The sequence below is a fragment of the Thamnophis sirtalis genome, unplaced genomic scaffold (genome assembly GCF_051295495.1).
Source record: "Thamnophis sirtalis isolate CommonGarterSnake01/CBP01778 unplaced genomic scaffold, rThaSir2_p1.2 scaffold_7, whole genome shotgun sequence".
NCBI lineage: Eukaryota > Metazoa > Chordata > Lepidosauria > Squamata > Natricidae > Thamnophis > Thamnophis sirtalis.
The window spans coordinates 2,645,837-2,664,519 of NW_028261387.1; the positions used below are offsets into that span (position 1 = coordinate 2,645,837).

At 40.2% G+C, this 18,683-nt stretch overlaps 1 protein-coding gene across 3 annotated transcripts in view; it reads left to right on the forward strand.

The window, feature by feature from the left end:
* The window catches only part of VAV3 (vav guanine nucleotide exchange factor 3), a 184,597-nt gene that overhangs the window by 76,390 nt on the left and 89,524 nt on the right, over positions 1-18,683 (forward strand). For all 3 annotated transcript variants that reach the window (XM_087719208.1, XM_087719209.1, XM_087719207.1), the window contains exons 10-15: positions 2,189-2,284; positions 3,808-3,876; positions 6,049-6,135; positions 10,873-10,958; positions 13,173-13,305; positions 13,784-13,893. In XM_087719208.1, coding sequence (XP_087575334.1) covers positions 2,189-2,284; positions 3,808-3,876; positions 6,049-6,135; positions 10,873-10,958; positions 13,173-13,305; positions 13,784-13,893 — 581 coding nt within the window. The remainder of the gene's footprint in view (positions 1-2,188; positions 2,285-3,807; positions 3,877-6,048; positions 6,136-10,872; positions 10,959-13,172; positions 13,306-13,783; positions 13,894-18,683) is intronic.

An 18,683-nucleotide genomic window follows, 5' to 3' on the forward strand; every position in this document is an offset into this window, starting at 1 on the left:
GCAGATTAGGGTGGCTTAGGTGGTGGGATGATTAAAGCTGAGATGGAATGGATGGAACCATTTCCAAACGCAAATGGAATCTGAAGCCACTGCCCTGTAGATAACATGTTTTGCCACGAAAGGGGATTGGGTTGAATGGCCAAGTACAATTCATTCTTTGTTATAGGAAAGAGCACTTTGCAAGGCAGATTTGAAGGAAAATAGTCCCCACTTCTGTACTAAAGAAGTATATTCTTTTATACTACACTTGCAATGTCACTTCATTCTCCTTACTGTGCAGACCAAGAGTTAAAATTGCCTGTGAATTTGTTTACAAAAATAAATAGTAGAGCTTCCCTTACAAGGTTTAATTACTAAGGGTGTCCACCCAGGGCTACTTAAGCCCCCCCCCCCCCCCCGAGTAGTTCTGAAAGTTGCTGCTGAACTGCAATTCTTAATATCACAGCAGAGGAAACTTATTAAATACATGGGGAGTAATCATGTTGACTACTTAATTAAGTTTAAATTTAATTACATTTATACGTACATTAAATTAACTTTATCCTGGTTCCATTTACTATTCTGTCCTGGCTCCACTTACTTTTTGGGATGTCATCCCTTGATATCCTATCCCAACAGAAAAGGACTCCTGAGTTATCTAGTCAAATATTCTTGAATTGTTCTACTTATGAGCTGAATTGCCAGACAAAATTTTTTATAGTGTCGTCAAAGTTTATATTGTAGTCCCATCTGTGTAAACCGTATGACTTTATTTAAACACTTACATACTATTGAGGTTAATATTGTTGTTGTTTCAATAAGGCAAATAAAACAAGAGCAGTCCTTGGCCTGAAAAAGTGTTTTTGTTCCTATTATAGAGGAAATGCAGGTAATTCTAATATAGGGCAGTGCCACTGTCTATAGAATGAGGGAGGGAAATTAAATCTTTATAAATTATAATTAGATGTGAAAACTGTTATCTTTTCTAAAAATGCCTGTAGATGGGTTGGAAGATTTGAAAGGGGAAAGGCTGAAATTAAAATTTTAGTCATCCTCACTTGCTTCTGGTAATCCTGACCAGATCATAACGGTTCACCGACAAAAGGGCGAACGACAAAACCACGCCTGACTAAACCGCGGTGACAAAACTGCGTGTTCTAAAGCACTCCGACGAATGAGCGCTGAATTGCGCCGACAACAGTGCAGCGACAGAAGCGCGCTGTAAAACTAAACCTAACCCTAACTCTAAACCTAACCCTAAACCTAACGCTAACCCTAACCCTAAACATAACCCTAAACCTAACCCTAAACATAACGCTAAACCTAACCCTAACCCTAACCGTAACCCTAACCGTAACCGTAACCGTAACCGTAACCCTAAACCTAACCCTAAACCTAACCCTAAACCTAACCCTAAACCTAATCCTTACCTTAAGTTAAATTGGCCTTCTGTCTCCGCGCTGTTGTAAAGCGCCCTTCTGACTCCGCGCTGTTGTCGCCGCGTTGATGACATCGCGGTTTTAGCGACGCGGTTTAGTCAGGCGCGGTTTTGTCGTTCGCCCTTTTGTCGGGTCACGATCATAACCAGTAGTGGGATTCAGATGGTTTGCACTGGTTCAGACGAAACGGTTATTAAACCACTCTCCTTGCTATCAAAGTGGATCGCTGCAAAGGAGAAATGGGGAATGGTGTGGCTGTTGTGAGGGGAGGAGAAGGCCGCGTCCCCTCTTTCTTCTCCCTGCTCCTCCCCCTTTCCTTGTGCCGGCCATTCCGTTTCCCACTTTTTCATTGCAGGGCAGCGCCCAGGATCCACTTTGATTTTCTCTCTCTCTCTCTCTCTCTCTCTGTGTGTGTGTGTATAATTTAACAACCAGTTTGACCAACGACAGCTAATCTGACCCTTGGCAAACCGGTTGTTAAATTATTTGAATCCCACCCCTGATCATTACCCAATGATTTCTCCTAACCCAGACCTGCTCAATCATTTCTGAATTGTGCTTGATCTTTGAATGACAAAACAGTGGGCTGGGTGAGAAAGAAGACTAAATCTAAGGACCCCTAGTATTCAGACTTAATCAAAATTCAATATAATTGAATAGTTGGTGCAGTTTGAGAAACAAGCCTCTTATCAAAGATAACATTGCTATTTTTATTACGAGTCATCCTGAGAAACTTTTATTCATTCAATTTTTGGTTATTCTTTCATTAGGAATGTTCCAAAAGAGCTAATAATGGGAAATTTACTCTGCGGGATCTCCTAGTAGTACCAATGCAACGAGTTCTGAAGTATCATCTGCTACTTCAGGTATTTAATTTTTTTGAGATTGTATCTTGCTTGTTCTATCCCTGTGCAATTATTTATAACATTCGCTGTTGTACTGTGAATTTGGACTATTGAGAATACACACTTAAGAATTTCAGCTGTAAGAGTGTCACCGGACACAGTCTGATTGATTATTGATTATATGCCATCAAGTGGATGTCAGGGATAGATTTTTCTTCACAAGTATCTATCCCTAACCTGGTCTTTGGTTCCTTTATTTTAAAACACGCTGTCAATTTTAAGCTACTTCTTTTTTTAAAGATAGTGTTCTTTTAGAAACATTGCACTCACTTTCTTTGGGGAGGAACTCGGGATTCTCACAACAGCAACAACTTGTTATCCCACTTAATTTCAATTTCAATTTAATAAAATTTGTATGCCGCCCACTCCCTTGGGACTCTGGGCGGCTTACAGGCAAGATAAAAAGCATTTAAAAATTAAAAATGCAAGATACAATATTAAAATTACACACCATCCATTCTGATTAGATCTCATCGATTAGGCCTCCTCCGAGTTCCATCTGCCGGTCAATGCCGACTGGCAACTACGCGGAGGAGAGCCTTCTCGGTGGTAGCTCCGACCCTATGGAACGATCTCCCCGTGGAGATTCGTACCCTCACCACCCTCCAGACCTTCCGCACAGCCCTCAGAATCTGGCTATCCCGTCAGGCCTGGGGCTAAGACTGTAACCCGCCCGAATGGTATGAATGTTGTGTTTTTTAATTATGTATTGTCTTATATGTTAAAAAGTTTGTCTCCCCCTCCCCCTTGGATTGTGAGCCGCCCTGAGTCCCCCCAGGGAAAAGGGCGGCATATAAATAAACTTCTATCTATCTATCTATCTATCTATCTATCTATCTATCTATCTATCTATCTATCTATCTATCTATCTATCTATCTATCTATCTATCTATCTATCTATCTATCTGACTGAGTGGGGCTGGATATTTATCAACAGCCCCAGGCCTGCCGGAACAGCCAGGTCTTGGCGGCTTTACGGAAGGCCGGGAGAGTGGTAAGGGTCCGGATCTCTGCAGGTAGATCGTTCCACAGGGCTGGCGCAGCTACAGAGAAGGCCCTTCCCCAGGGGGGCCGCCAGACAGCATTGTCCAGTCAACCATTTTTTAAAGTTGGGATTGGGCATTGAGATTATGTTCCTTACAGAGAAAAGGATATGTGCATCTAAATAAAAGATGAATTAGAAAAAAAAAATGATCATGTTAATCTGGGGGCATGGACACATTTCCAGGAAATCTTGAAATATTTGCTGTGCTAGGACAGAAAAGCTGAAACCTGAAATATAACATAGGCTAAAAGTCTGTTTAAGAATCTCTAGATTTATTGGTGAGCTGAGGAAAAAAAAACACCTTTGGAATAACTTTGAGTAATGGAAATATAATCAGTGCTCTAGATTGAGCTACATTGATTATAGCACATCCATAATTTTCTGAGTTTCTCTCCATTATAATGGGGTTTGATAATAACTCTGGCATTCTGTAATGTAGGAGCTGGTGAAGCACACTAATGACATAACCGAGAAGGCAAATCTAAAGTTGGCCCTTGACGCAATGAAGGTAAGTGTGATTGATTGAGTACACTCTCTCTAATATAAAACGAAAAGAGTTACTCCTAGAAAGAAATTGAAAATTAAACATTTTGAAACTTGCTTGGTTTCTATCTGGCGGCGCACTGGCATAACATGCTTGCAAATGGAAGCAAACAAGCTCATTTCACAATTCAAGGATCCATGTTTAATTTATTATTTGTCAAGCTATTTTCACTCTGGCTGTCGAATAGAAAAGTGTTCTGACCCCCCCCCCCCCGTCCCACATCAAAACACTCCAAGCCAAAGATACTTTACGGAATTTATTCACAGACAGACAGGTCCTTGGCAGCAAACTGGCACAGATAAGCCGGGGCAGCAATCCAGCCTGCCAAGCTCACAATACTGTTCATCCAACATTAGTTAATGCGTTGACTTCTGCAAAAGGGGCATGTGTACAAGCAGTCCTTTTATAGTCTGGAGAGGAGCCTAATTACCACCAGCTGAGTGCAATTACCTCCTGTAACTGCTTAATTGTTCCTTACGCCTATTAGCTCTCCGGTGCCGGGCATCCAGGAACAACTCACTGCTGATGTCAGGATCACTCTCCCTTGTCTCCTTCCCACTGGTCCAAGGCTCAGGCGCCTCCTGGTGGCCATCCAGCCTCTCTGCGCCCTGCTCAGAGTCAGAACCCTGTCCAGGGTCCTCCACATCCTCCAAAGCCGATTCATAGGGCCCCTCACTGTCGGAGTCTGGTGGCAGCTCCCACGGCTTCTGCTGGGCCACAACAGAAATGTTGCTGCACATCACATGCATACAGACTATACTTTGGCACACTGCCCATTCTGTTTTATGTTATCAGGTAGTCTTTTCAGTGCAAAATGAGCTTAGACTTTGTGAATGTTGAGCAGAAACTGTGTCTTTTACAAGGGTGTTAAAAGATTTCAGGACTTGGGCCAGCAGTTGTGATCCCATTTCTCCTTCCCAAGGATGTGAAGTTGATAATAGGGGATACTGTATGTAGCATAGCTTTTCCAATATGCTCATGCTGCCATTTAATATATAGTTGCTTCAATAACAGTAGGGGGACAGGAAAGAATTAGCCCAGCTGTTAAAACAATCTGAAGGAAGGAAAGGGAGGAGGAAGTGAAGGAGGGAAGGAAGGAGGGAAGGAAGCAAGGAGGGAAGGAAGGAGAGAAGAAAGGAGGGAAGGAGGGAAGGAAGGAGAGAAGGAGAGAAGAAAGGAGGGAAGGAAGGAGAGAAGGAAGGAGAGAAGGAAGGTGGGAAGGAAGGAGGGAAGGAGAGAAGGAGAGAAGAAAAGAGGGAGGGAAGGGGGAAGGAGGGAGGGAAGGAAGGAGGGAAGGAAGGAGAGAAGGAGAGAGGAAAGGAGGGAAGGAAGGAGGGAAGGAAGGAGAGAAGAAAGGAGGGAAGGAAGGAGGGAAGGAAGGAGAGAAGGAGAGAAGAAAGGAGGGAAGGAAGGAGGGAAGGAAGGTGGGAAGGAAGGAGGGAAGGAGAGAAGGAGAGAAGAAAAGAGGGAGGGAAGGGGGAAGGAGGGAGGGAAGGAAGGAGGGAAGGAAGGAGAGAAGGAGAGAAGAAAGGAGGGAAGGAAGGAGGGAAGGAAGGAGAGAAGAAAGGAGGGAAGGAAGGAGGGAAGGAAGGAGAGAAGGAGAGAAGAAAGGAGGGAAGGAAGGTGGGAAGGAAGGAGGGAAGGAGAGAAGGAGAGAAGAAAGGAGGGAGGGAAGGAGGGAAGGAAGGAAGGAAGAAGTAGGATTGTTGTAAAATAAGATGGGTTTATGGGATGGTAAGAAAGTAATTTCAATTATATTGTCAATTGTAGGGGAGAAAAATTGTTACAAATACATATTATTATTTGTATGTTATGAGATCATATAATTGTGAATGTATATATGAGAAATAAAAATTTATATATATATAAAAAATAAAACAATCTGACCTAAGTCACGCTCCCTGAATTAAACTGAAAATTAGAATACATTTATCTTTAGATTGTTTTTTTTATTAAAAAAAGTGATGTTGTATTTAGTCTATGCAAAAACTTGTCTATTAGGGGAACATTCATTAAAAAAAATCATAACCATAATGTTGAAAATTGGACACGAGTGGCTTTCAACCCTTAATCAACCGTAAAAATTTAATCAATCTTTATTACACATCGAACTTATTTTCCTTTTCTGTGTTTTAGGACTTGGCACAATATGTAAATGAAGTGAAGCGAGATAATGAAACCCTCCGTGAAATCAAGCAATTTCAATCATCAATAGAAAATTTGGTAGGACTTTATAAGATGCTGCTTTCTGGCTTTCTAGGTGTCTTTCTCCCTTTGAAAAATTATCATTGATAGACCTAGAAGCAGTGAGAATTCCTGCAGGGTTATGATTAAAGTCAGTGTGAGCATGGGCAAACGTGTTCAGAGGTAGAGTCAATTGCAGGTAAAAAATTATATATGTTTTTGTGTGTGTGTGTGTGTATACTGTATACAGTATATTTGTTTTCGTAGATTTTCACGGGTGTAGGTGTGCTGGTCTTGTTGTATTCGGGTCTTTTCCCATGTAAGATTGAGATTGGCAACGTTTCGGCGAGGTCTCACTTGCCATCTTCAAGCATGAAGCCGAAAACACCAGCCTGAAGATGGCGAGTGGGACCTCGCCGAAACGTATATATGCTGGTATATATAGATATAGATGATATAGGTAGAGATAGAGATAGATAGAGAGAGCTAGCTAGCTAGCTAGCTAGCTAGATTGATTGATTGATATAGAGGTAGAGATAGAGATAGAGATAGAGATAGATAGATAGATAGGTAGATGATAGATAGATAGATAGATAGAGCTAGATTGATAGATAGATAGATTGATATAGATATAGAGATAGATAGATAGATAGATAGAGATACAGATACAGACAGACAGACAGACAGACAGACAGACAGACAGACAGACAGACAGACAGCAGGGGTGGGTTTCAACCGGTTCGTGGCGGTCCCCACGAACTGGTTGGTCGGCGAACCCGGAAGTAAGTAACTTCTGGGAACGGCGAAGGGCCCACCCGCCCGCCCGCGTTGCTTACCCGGTTTTGATGAGTTCTGTGCTTCCACGCATGCGCAGAATGCATACAGCGCCTGCATGATCCTCCAGGAGCAGCTGGAGCATCGCACAGACGCTAGTACGCATGCGTGCGCTGCGCGCGTGCACGAGGACGCCCCCAGCCCCATTCCAACCGAACTGGTTGGAACGGGGCGAGAAACCCACCCCTGATAGATAGATAGATAGATAGATAGATAGATAGATAGATAGATAGATTGAAATAGAGATAGAGAGAGAGATAGATAGATAGATAGAGATAGATAGATAAATAGAGAGAGTTAGATAAATAGAGAGAGGGGTATCTGTAATGGATTTAAAATATTAAGAGTGTTTGAATTTGCAAACATGAGGGAGAGCGTTCATGTGATTTTCTTGGTTTTAGCTTAGCATGATTTATAACTCTCCAATTCTCACTTAGTTCACAAACCAAGGGCTAGTATGTTGTTTGATTATTGTCCAGAGTTTATCCTGTAAGAATATTTTGTATAAAAGTCCGATGAAAAGATTAAGACAATTTTAGCAGTTGAAAGTTATGTCGAGACCACTTGCTTCTACTGCTGACCAAGGTCTGGTCTTATCCTACAAACCTGAGCCGTATTTATTTTGCTCTGCTTTAATTATTTCTGTCAACCACTGAAGTGTAGTTCAGTTAATTTAATCTTTATTTCAAACAGCAGCATTTTTATGGCAGACAATACAGAACTCCTTTAAGGCCCAACTCCTTAAGGCAGAGACTGTTCTCTGGCATAAAAACTGAAGTCAGATTATTCTCCGGTTCCTTCTGAGTTCTGGAGCATAAAATCCGGAGAGCATCAAAAGGGTGAAGGATGACTTATTGCTTACAGCTCTTCTTTTTTGTCTCAGTCTGAAGGAAGGTTAGATCTCGGATAACCCTACTCATTTTTCTTACACAAAAAAATGTGAAGCAGTGTTGAGCAGAAGTGGTGGTATGAGAAACTGAGCATAGAGGATTAAATCTGATGCCTTCATACACATACATAGCAGTTAGACTTATATACCGCTTCATAGGGCTTTCAGCCCTCTCTAAGCGGTTTACAGAGTCAGCATATCGCCCCCACAGTCTGGGTCCTCATTTCACCCACTTCGGAAGGATGGAAGGCTGAGTCAACTTTGAGCCGGTGAGATTTGAACCGCTGAACTGCAGATAGCAGTCAGCTGAAGTGGCCTGCAGTACTGCACTCTAACCACTGTGCCACCTCGGCTCTATGCATGATAGTACATGATACATGATAGTCAGGGGTGAAATCCACATACTTTTGATACCAGTTGGGTAGCAATGTGAGCTAAAAAGTATCTCCCGCGCATGCGCAGAGCATCAAAAAGGCAAGGTAAGCGAACAGCAAGAGGCGGAAATGTGCTGTGCTGTGTGATTTGTATTATCTAGAAAGCAGGAAATCCTGCTTTCTAGCTAATATAAATTGTGCATCACAGCTAATAGTTGGAAAAACCAGTTCGCCTGAACAGTTTCATTTATTTTGCTACCGGTTCGGGCGAACCAGTAGCAGTTTTACTGCTGGTTCGCGCGAGCCGCTCTGAACCGGTAGCGTTTTCACCCCTGATGCTAGTTCTTTTGGGGATGGGTGTAAGAATGTGCATGTAATGGAAAATGTATTTTGCTTCCAGTTCAGGATAAAACAATGCCATGAAGCATTTTTGGGTCTGCTGTGTATAACAAGACAAAACCTGAAATGGGTTGAGGGTTGTGACTATAAGAATCACAGGGAAGGTGAAAGAAGCCCCTTGCTATCATATTTTGTCTCCTGGAGTCACAAAAAAGCTGGGATGACTTGTCCATTCTAGCTACTGCCTTAGAAAGCTTGGCAATATTTTAAAATGCTGTTATGGTTTGTTTTTTTTAAACATTTTTTAAAGGAAAACATGGTTTTAAGGTTGAGAATGTTGCTTAATATTTGATATTTAACATAATCCCAGAATCGGTTACATTAAAATCTGTCTAGGGTTCTCAAAAAATAAATAAATGCAGTAGTCTTTTCAATTTCTTCAAATAAACTCTCGGGAATGTTTAGCAAACACATTACCCTGAATGAGATAAACTTCCTCATCAATTTTACTTGGCTGGGTTTTAGTACTTAGTCATGAGACGTCATCCAGCTAAAAGCAGCAGAGACAAATTTAATTTACTGCCTGGGTCCCCATTCCTATCAGACATGTTTCGTTCTTAAATCGCTTGCAAACGTATTTCTAAATGCTGCCACCTGTTGCTTCTAAGAACTCTTACATGAATATTGGAAGAGCTTGCTGGTAATTATAAGAATGTAGTAGTGCTTGAGGTGGCTTCATGGCATTTAAATGCATTCTGGAAAGCTCTGAAGCACACAGGCAGAGGTGAGTTAGGAAGAGTTAAGCAGGACCTTTTTAAAACACGGGAAAGAAAGGGAGAGCAAAAGCTAAAGTTTTAGTTTAGTTTTTTTTTAGTTTTTCTTTATTCGTATGCCGCCCTTTTCCCTGGGGGGACTCAGGGCGGCTCACAATTCAAAAGGGAGGGGGGAAAAGACAAACAGTATTCCAATATGGAAACAATACAACATATTAAAAGAGAACACAACAGTCACACAATTCGGGTGGGGTTGAAATCTTAACCCCAGGCCAGCCGGGACAGCCAGATCTTTAAAGCGGCACGGAAGGATTGAAGGGTGGTGAGGGTCTGAATCTCCACGGGGAGGTCGTTCCAGAGGGTCGGAGCAGCCACCGAGAAGGCTCTCCTCCGGGTAGTTGCCAGTTTGCACTGGCTAGTAGATGGAATTCGGAGGAGGCCTAATCGATGCGATCGTATCGGTCTAGTGGAGGTAATTGGCAGTAGGCGGTCTCTCAAATACCCAGGCCCACTACCATGAAGGGCTTTATAGGTGATAAGTAGCACCTTGAAGCGCACCCGGAGCTAAAAGCTTCGTCACCTTAAGTTGGGGATCCTCTTCCAGAAGTTGTTGACCCTTTTCCTCCTCTGAGGCCTCCCCCTTGGAATTTCTGCCCCCCCTCCAGCCCGCAGAAAAAGACCCCGAAGGGGGAGACTCTCTGTAGCAACACAAGCATTCATTGCACATATCTGGTCCAGGAGCCATAGTTTGAGACCCCTGATTTTTTTAAAATTTTTTTTTATTAACAAACATGTAAAATACACACAAAACTTAGACGTACACCACATTTACACAATACAATACGAACAGGAGCTTCCTGTTCTTTCTAATAGCAATTATCAATCGATACCGCTCACCTTATATTATTTCCCCTTCTATTATATTTCATTTGGATTTCACCATTCTTAACCCTCTTATTTTACTCATAACTATTATTTTTTGAGTTTTGTTATATTCCTTCATTGACTCTTGTTTCTTTCCTCCATCCCCCTATACCATTTATCCCATATCTGGAAGAATTCTGATTCTTCCTTTCCCTGGATTTCTTTAGTTAGTTTGTCCATTTCTGCACAATCCATAACCTTTCTTATTATTTCATCTTCGCTTGGAATTAATTTGTTTTTTCCATTTCTGGGTAAAGGCAATCTCCATGTTATCTGAGCCAATAGCAGTAGGCTTAGGATGATTCCCTGCAGGCTAGAAAAATGAAGAAAAAGCTCATTGCAACACTCGCCACAAAGATCCAATTGCAATATTCTGAGCAGATGGAGAAGTAAAACGTTTCAGATGGCTAATGCTGAAATGGAACTACTTGAAGTAAATGCTTTGTGATTGAAATGTTTTTGCATACCCCTTGTAGAGCAGGTCGGAGATGCTCTGGGCCGTGCTGCCAATTTTGCATTTTTATTTGCCATCTGCCTTAACATCCAACCATTTTTTCAGAATGTTGAATGCAGCATCTTCCGCCAATAAAGTTGTTGGGTGTCTTTTAAGCAATTAATGTAATTTTTGCTTTTTCCCCCCCAGAACCAATCCCTTTTACTCTATGGAAGACCACAAGGTGATGGTGAAATAAAGATAACAACCCTGGACAAACGAGCCAGACAGGATAGGTGAGAAGAGCTTCAGTTTGTTTGGGGGATTTTATCATTTTGCAATGATCCTAGATCAATACTTCTGAAATGGCACAATACCTGTGGTTCACCAGCTGTGCAACTGTAATGCCAATGAATTCAGTGATCTGATCATCATCTCCGAGGTGGCGCAGTGGTTAGAGTGCAGTACTGCAGGCCACTTCAGCTGACTGCTAAGCTGCAGTTCAGCGGTTCAAATCTCACCGGCTCAAGGTTGACTCAGCCTTCCATCCTTCCAAGGTGGGTAAAATGAGGACCCGGATTGTTGTTGGGGGCGATATGCTGACTCTGTAAACCGCTTAAGAGAGGGCTGAAAGCCCTATGAAGCGGTATATAAGTCTAACTGCTATCATGAGATGGATGTAAATGACCCATAGCATTATATTTCTTTTCAGCTAGGAAAAATAATGGTAGATAGATTGGGTGATAAAGACAATTCTTTGGTTGATTGTTAGTTTCTATTGAGCATTCAAGATTAAGTGCTTTAAAATATATATTTTATAATATAAGCAAAGTATCAAACTACACAATGATAAAATGAAATTCAGCAGTCCATAAAAATGAAATGATGAATAAGCAAGAAAAGAAGGAAGCAAAGACATTCTACCTTATATACGGGCAGTCTTTGTTGAGTTATAATGGCAGTTGGGACTAGAATTTCCATCTCTAGGCAATGCGGTCATAAAGGCTGACATCTTGCTTAGCAATAGCAAACCTTGCAATTCCCATTGTCATTATTAAGTAAAGATTTTGGGTGGTTAAGTGAGCACTGTCTTGCGACTTCCTGCTGGCTTTCAACAGCCAAAGTCAGTGGGGAAACTGGCAAGAAGTTGTAAATCCCAGGTAGCTCACAAGCAGAAAGTGAGGATGGGTGGATGTTGGAAATTATTGGACTGCGCAGAAATGGATAGATTAACACTTGCTATTAAGGATGAAGAAGGCATGGGACATATTCTATCAATGGTTAGATAATAGAAGTTAGAAAGGAGACGATACAATTGGAGGAAATGGTAAAGAGGAGAGTTGTTAAAGAAGATGATGTCAAATGTTAAATATTAATGTTATTATATTATGTTATGTTATTAATATGATTGCAAGGAATTACAACAACAAAGGTGTATAATAGGATTATTTAAGCATAATTGTACCCAGAATACATACTGTTTCATGAAAATTGGATATTATATAAATAAAACAAATAAAACATGGAAAAAGGGAGGGGGTGGCTGGGGAAGTGCGCAGTGGTTAGGGTGCAGTACTGCAGGCCACTTCAGCTGACTGTTATCTGCAGTTCAGCGGTTCTAATCTCACCGGCTCAAGGTTGACTCAGCCTTCCATCCTTCCGAGGTGGATGAAATGAGGACCTGGATTGTTGGGGGCGATATGCTGACTCTGTAAACCGCTTAGAGAAGGCTGAAAGCCCTATGAAGCGGTATATAAGTCTAACTGCTATTGCTATTGCTATATGGCAGCTTTGGCCTAGAAGGTCTTTCCACAGCTTTGTTGCTGTGGAATAAAGTGATGCACCCATTCCTGAATCCAGATTGTTCGAGAATAGTCATCCTCGTTGGGCTTGTGAGGAAACAGCCTGGACTCACTACATAAACACAAGTTCTAAGTCTACTCTGAGATGCACTGATTATCTTTTTGCTTCCATATTCAAGGTCATGACTTATAAAGCCCTACATGGCATAGCACCTGGTCATTTGGGGAACTGTCTGATTCCCATATCATCCCAGCCAATAGAAACCGACAAGTGTTGGTGTGCTTTCAGTTAAACACCTTATCTGCTTTTTTATTGATTTGGTTGGTGGGCTTTGTTTTCAATTGTTTTGTTTTGTCTTTTTTTTTTTTTACATTGTATGAGCTGGTTGGAATTCTGCAGCATCTAAATCAAATTAATTAAATTGAAATTAAATAAAATCAGTGTCTATTTCTCCATCTCTCGATGGGGATTTAAATGTTGTCAAATAGAATGAAATGTATACGTAGGCTGCATGGAACAAATCTAAAACTGCAGTTCAAAATACGTATTTAAATTGGAGAGAAAATCTCAGCTTAACAATCAGATCTGGCATTGAAATGTTTATTAAAAATTAATCCAGACAAACTCTACTCAAATATTTCTCATGTAGCATTTTTAACCACAAGCTTGAATTCTTACAACTTCTTATACTCTCATTTCTCCTGCAGGCATATCTTCTTGTTTGACTTGGCCGTAATAGTATGCAAACGGAGGGGTGATAATTATGAAATGAAGGATATAATCGATCTTCAGGAATACAAAATAAGCAACAACCCTACCACGGACAAGGAGAATAAAAAGGTAAACCTATAGAATAGGCCTGGACCCTTGAGATGTTCTGCTTTAAAATACTAAAATTCCTAATTACACGAACTATTTAAAATGTCTATAAGCCCCCTCTCTGTATTTATTTATCTATAGCCTCTGTGTAGGAAACTGGGAATTAAGGAAAAAAATGTTTATCTTCTTGATTCGTTGCTATTCTTCCCCCCACCCCCCGAACATTTTAATAAAGGGAAGCATTATAACATTCAGATAGTGTAGTGGTGCATTCCACAGATTTGGTTTATCTGTTTAATATTTGCAATGGGAGTAAAAAAAATGTATTAAGTTTCCAGGAAGCTCAAAAGTTGTTCTGGAATGTTGTTACAATTATTGTTATTACATTTCCCCTGGAACTTTGTGAAATTAGAAGTGTGTGTCCTCCAGGCATTTTCCAACTTGGCTGTCTCTCTGTTCTTAAAAAGTTAATTCCCGGATTTTCTTCCTATTTAAACAGTGGTCTTACGGCTTCTACCTCATCCACACGCAAGGGCAAAACGGCTTAGAACTGTACTGCAAAACCAAAGATTTGAAGAAGAAATGGCTCGAGCAGTTTGAAATGGCCCTGTGAGTAACCGTAATATATTCAGAAGTCCTTCGGGATTGGGGCGGCATATAAATTTTATAAATAAATAAACACATAAAAATAATTGTATAGATCGACCGGCATTCAGTGATCAGTATTCTAGTAGGGATTTAAGATTTGAAGCAGTTTCTGGCACATGCAAAATTTCTAAGCATAGGATTAAAAAGCTTTAGAGATGAAATTTATAGGGGCCAAAAATTTTTATCCATCATTCCCCTCTAGCCTACTTCCCCTCCCCCTCTACCACTCCTCTCTCCCGATCCACTCCCTCCCTTCCTTCTTACCCTCCCTCCCATCCTCTCTCCCGCCCTCTCTACCCATCTTTCTTCTATCCCACTCCTCCTCCCCTTGGTGTATTTCTACTGGTTCCACCACAAAACCGCGGAGTACAAAATCGCGCTCGACGAAAGCGCGCATTTGACGTCATCACAGCGTGACGAAAACATTGCGCTGTGATCGAAAAATGTAAAAATAAAGTGAAAACCTTACCCTAACCCCCCCAAACCTAACCCTAAACCTAACCCTTAACCTAACCCTAAATCTAACCCTAAACCTAACCGTTAACGTAATGCTAAACCTAACGCTAACCCTTAACCTAACGCTAAACGTAACGCTAACGCTCTAAACCTAACCCTAACCCTTAACCTAACCCTAACCCTAACCCTAAACCTAACCCTTACCTTTATGTGAATCGGCTTGCTTTAATTTTAATTTTATTTCAATTTTTAATTTTTTTCGTCGCGCTGTGATGACGTCACATGCACGCTTTCGTCGAGCGCGATTTTGTCCTCCGCGGTTTTGACGGGTCACGATTTCTACTATATGTCAATGTACTCAACTTGTCCTATTTTTACAGAGAAATTAAAGAGAAACAGTATACATGTGAAGTCGCATTACATTGAAATCTAACACATAGTACATATCCCCCCCCAGACCCCCAACACCCCACCTCCCTCCCCCCCGACTTCCCAGAGCCCGTACACGGTATAGATTTTTAACAAACTCAAGTCTAAAATATATTGAGAAAAAAGAAATAAAAAAAGAGGTTAATAACATCTCTACAGTGAAAGGTAGAGGGCGCTCTAAGCTATATTTTCAGTGTGCTTTCACTTCCCTATGAAAGTTATACAGTACCATAGTGCTTTAGGGAAAATATTAATGGATTTAGCAATAAATATTTAACATAATTGTAGCTGATTTTGCTATCATTGCCTTAGTAAACTGAAATGTATTACTAAGGGAGATGGGGATGTTGGCTCTTTTCCTAGTGGCTTCTAACTAATTTATTATGTGGTATTTGGATCAGATTTCCTGGTTTATTAAATTTGACTTCAAGAATTTGATTCCTCTCCCTCCCCTTAACATAATGGCACAAGCGTGCGTGTACCCACAGAATCCTTTCAAAGAAATATAAACAGTTGAGAGCTGGCTATTGAAGCTGTGGTGTTTTTGTACAGTATCTGTTTTTGTAATTTTCCTAACTCAAAAATAATATCCGTCCCCTAATTCTGCATGCCATTTCTGTGGTTTGTGAAGATCTTAATTAAGCAGCAAATAAATAAATAACTCCAAATAGATAGAATGACTTCAGGTAAACACTGAGCGGGGTAGATCAGGGAGGTTTATCACCACTTAAACTGCTATGTAGCATACAGAAAAATTTACACTGACCTGTTTTACCTGTATAATATCTGTTAACTGTTTAACACTGCAAAGAAACTAAAATAATAAATACTTACTCATCGGAAATTTTTTAAAGCAATTCTGTACATACCCTTTAAGCATTTAATGATATCTCATGTAGAAGTAGATGCATTAAAAGGCAACTTTTAAATTTATTTATTTGAAATAAATGTCTCTCTGTTTCTCTGAAACTGAAGAATTAATCCTAATTTGGGATCAAAATTAACTAAAACATTTCTATTTCCACTTTTCACATAAATGTTCTGTTTCTTCACCATATAAACTAATATTTGTAGAGATGTAATGATTGTTTTGGGAAATGACCGGCATATGTTTTCTTCTGCTTGCTTATTTTTATAATACTATTCACTCCATTTCATTTAATTTTATCTCTTTTTTTTCCCTTATTTCATCTAAAGAATTGGACAGATATATTTTACAGGTAGTTTATGCCATCAAAACTCTCTCACATCACTTAATGAATTTTCATAGCTTCATGTTGAATTGAATTTTGTATTAGAATTGTTTTTCAAACCCAAGATTATTTTTGAATTGAGGCATATTCCTATAATTTAATTCCTTAATGGGAAACACAGAATATCCAAGCAGGCATAATGATATGCAAAGCCAGTTTGTTATACCTTGAGGAAATCTGAGATTTAATAATCATTAATAGGGAAATTACAGGCTGGAAAGAGAATTAACCTTTAGAATTTCTTTCATTCTGCTTGCAAATCATTTTCCAGAATTGTGAGCTACCAAATATGAAAAACAAAAAACCAAAAGAAAACCCAGCTAAAAATGTTTAGTTAATGAATTATCTGTGTTAACAATCAGCCGTGGTGAAATATACCACTGTTCCCACTGGTCTTGTACCCGTTAATTTGATTTTTCATTGCTGTCCCTATTGTTACATGTTAGTTGAGTCCTGCTTAACAACCTTGATGTTATGATGATAACCAGGATTGCCTGGATTTCCGTCACTAAGTAATACAATCACATGATGTCACATTTTATGAGCATGCCACTTAATGATGGCAATCCTGATTCCAACTATCAGTGTAACTTCAGAACCAATCTTCAAAATTGAGATACCCAAGGAACCCTTCTCAATGTGAAAAATTGATGTGGAACTCTTTAATAAATAAGCTTTATGTAATATATTTTATTTGAACAAAATGTTATACTTAATGTTGTATGTAATAATACACTTCACTCACACATTCAGCCTCTGGGGTTCTCGGGGATACAGCTTAAATATCATGGATCTAGTGGATATATTTGGTTTCAAATATCTTTTTCCTCTGGTCCACAAAATTGTTGAAATTTCTGAATCAATTCAGAAAAGGCAGAAGCAACTAAATACATTTGGAGATTCAGCTGAATCGCATTCAAAGTGAATCTTCATATTGAATAGCAACCTTACAGCCCTGTGATCTATTTTGAACCGGGAAAACTTTCTGGAAAAATTCCCCATGCGACATTGCATATCGTAATTTACATAGGCTGATTTTAGTTTAAGTATTTTAATGCAGCATTTTAAATATTTTAATGACCATACATTAATTATCTTAGTTTACATAAGATATGCATTATTAGCAACGTGGAAGGGAGAATTTTCTGCAAAAAAAAAAGAGCATTGAAAAATAAAAATAAAAATGTCTTCTACTTGCTTATCAATGGTTATGCCAGATAGAAGATTCATGCTATGAATTTCTTTACCTTTCTGTTTCTTGCGTAGCCTCCTAACCACTGCTGGTGTCTCCCAATTTTGCTTCTGATATAATGTAAAAAAAAAACCCGTTGTTTTTGATTGCACAAGAGTTTATTTTTCAAAAGGTAGCACTCTATTGTGTGTTCTAAAAGGAGACAGTGAGAATTTGATTATTTCCACTAGGAGCTTGATACCTCATGCAGCTCAAATGGCCCAGCAAATGCATTGTATACATTAGAGAGAAGGAACAATGGAAGCTTTGAGTAACTTATTTAGCAACTGCTGCTGTTTTGATGATAACATTAATGCTTTCAAAGCCTTCTAGTTTTCTGCTTTCCTGCACATAAGCTGTACTTAGGTAACTGTTGGGTTGGACATCAGCCACAAGCAACAACACTCATAACCATCCTTCAGTAGAGTTGATTTATAGCTGTTGATTATCATAACTGAATAGCAGTGACGTGCGGTGAGGTTGATGGCTGGTGAGGCAAGCGGGCAAAAACCGCCCTATGTCGGACACAGCGGAAGGGCTTTTGGATGCCCCGGCGCTGTGTCCGCCATAGGGGCGGGACGCCTCTATGCCCGACACAGTGGCAGGGCGGCTTTTGCCTCTAGCGCCGGGGTGCCGCCCTGCCGCTGTGTCCAGCATAGAGGCATAGAGGCGTCCCGCGTCCCACCCCTATGGCGGACACAGTGCCGGGGCGTCCGAACGCCCTGCCGCTGTGTCCGGCATAAAAATAGTGCCGGCCCGCGTGCCATCAGAGGCGGGTAAAAAAAACACCCACACCCACACACAAATTACTTACAATAATACAATTACTTACAAATTACATTAATTTTGAATTCCTCCCCCTGCCTCCGACCCACATACCTTTTCCAGCTGTTTCACAGAGGATTTCAACTCTGCTCTTGAGAGTTGAAAATGTAAAAATGTAAAAGGAAAAAGGCAAGAGCTGCTGAGGTCAGGCTGGGTTAGCCACAGCCAATGGATGACTCTGCTTAACTGTTTAAAAAAAAGCCTCTAAAAATTTATTACACAAACTTGCAAAGAACTCCAAGGAAGAGGTCAACACCAGAACATCTACTTCCTAGTAGGTCATAAAACCAATACAACCAATAATTCAGCCAAATGTTGCCTTGCTGCTATAAAGGATGAGGCAGAAAACATTGTCTAATAAAACTGCATTTCTTCGGTAACTTCAACATTTTATCTAATGCCTCCTTTCTTTTTCATCTTTTAATTGTTCCTTTTTAAGATTTGTGGAGAACCGTATCTAAGCATACTTTTACATGGTCTAAGACTGTACTAAAATCTACAACTTGCAAAGCCATTGTTTCCTAGAGTGGGATAAAAACACAATTATTTAACAATCA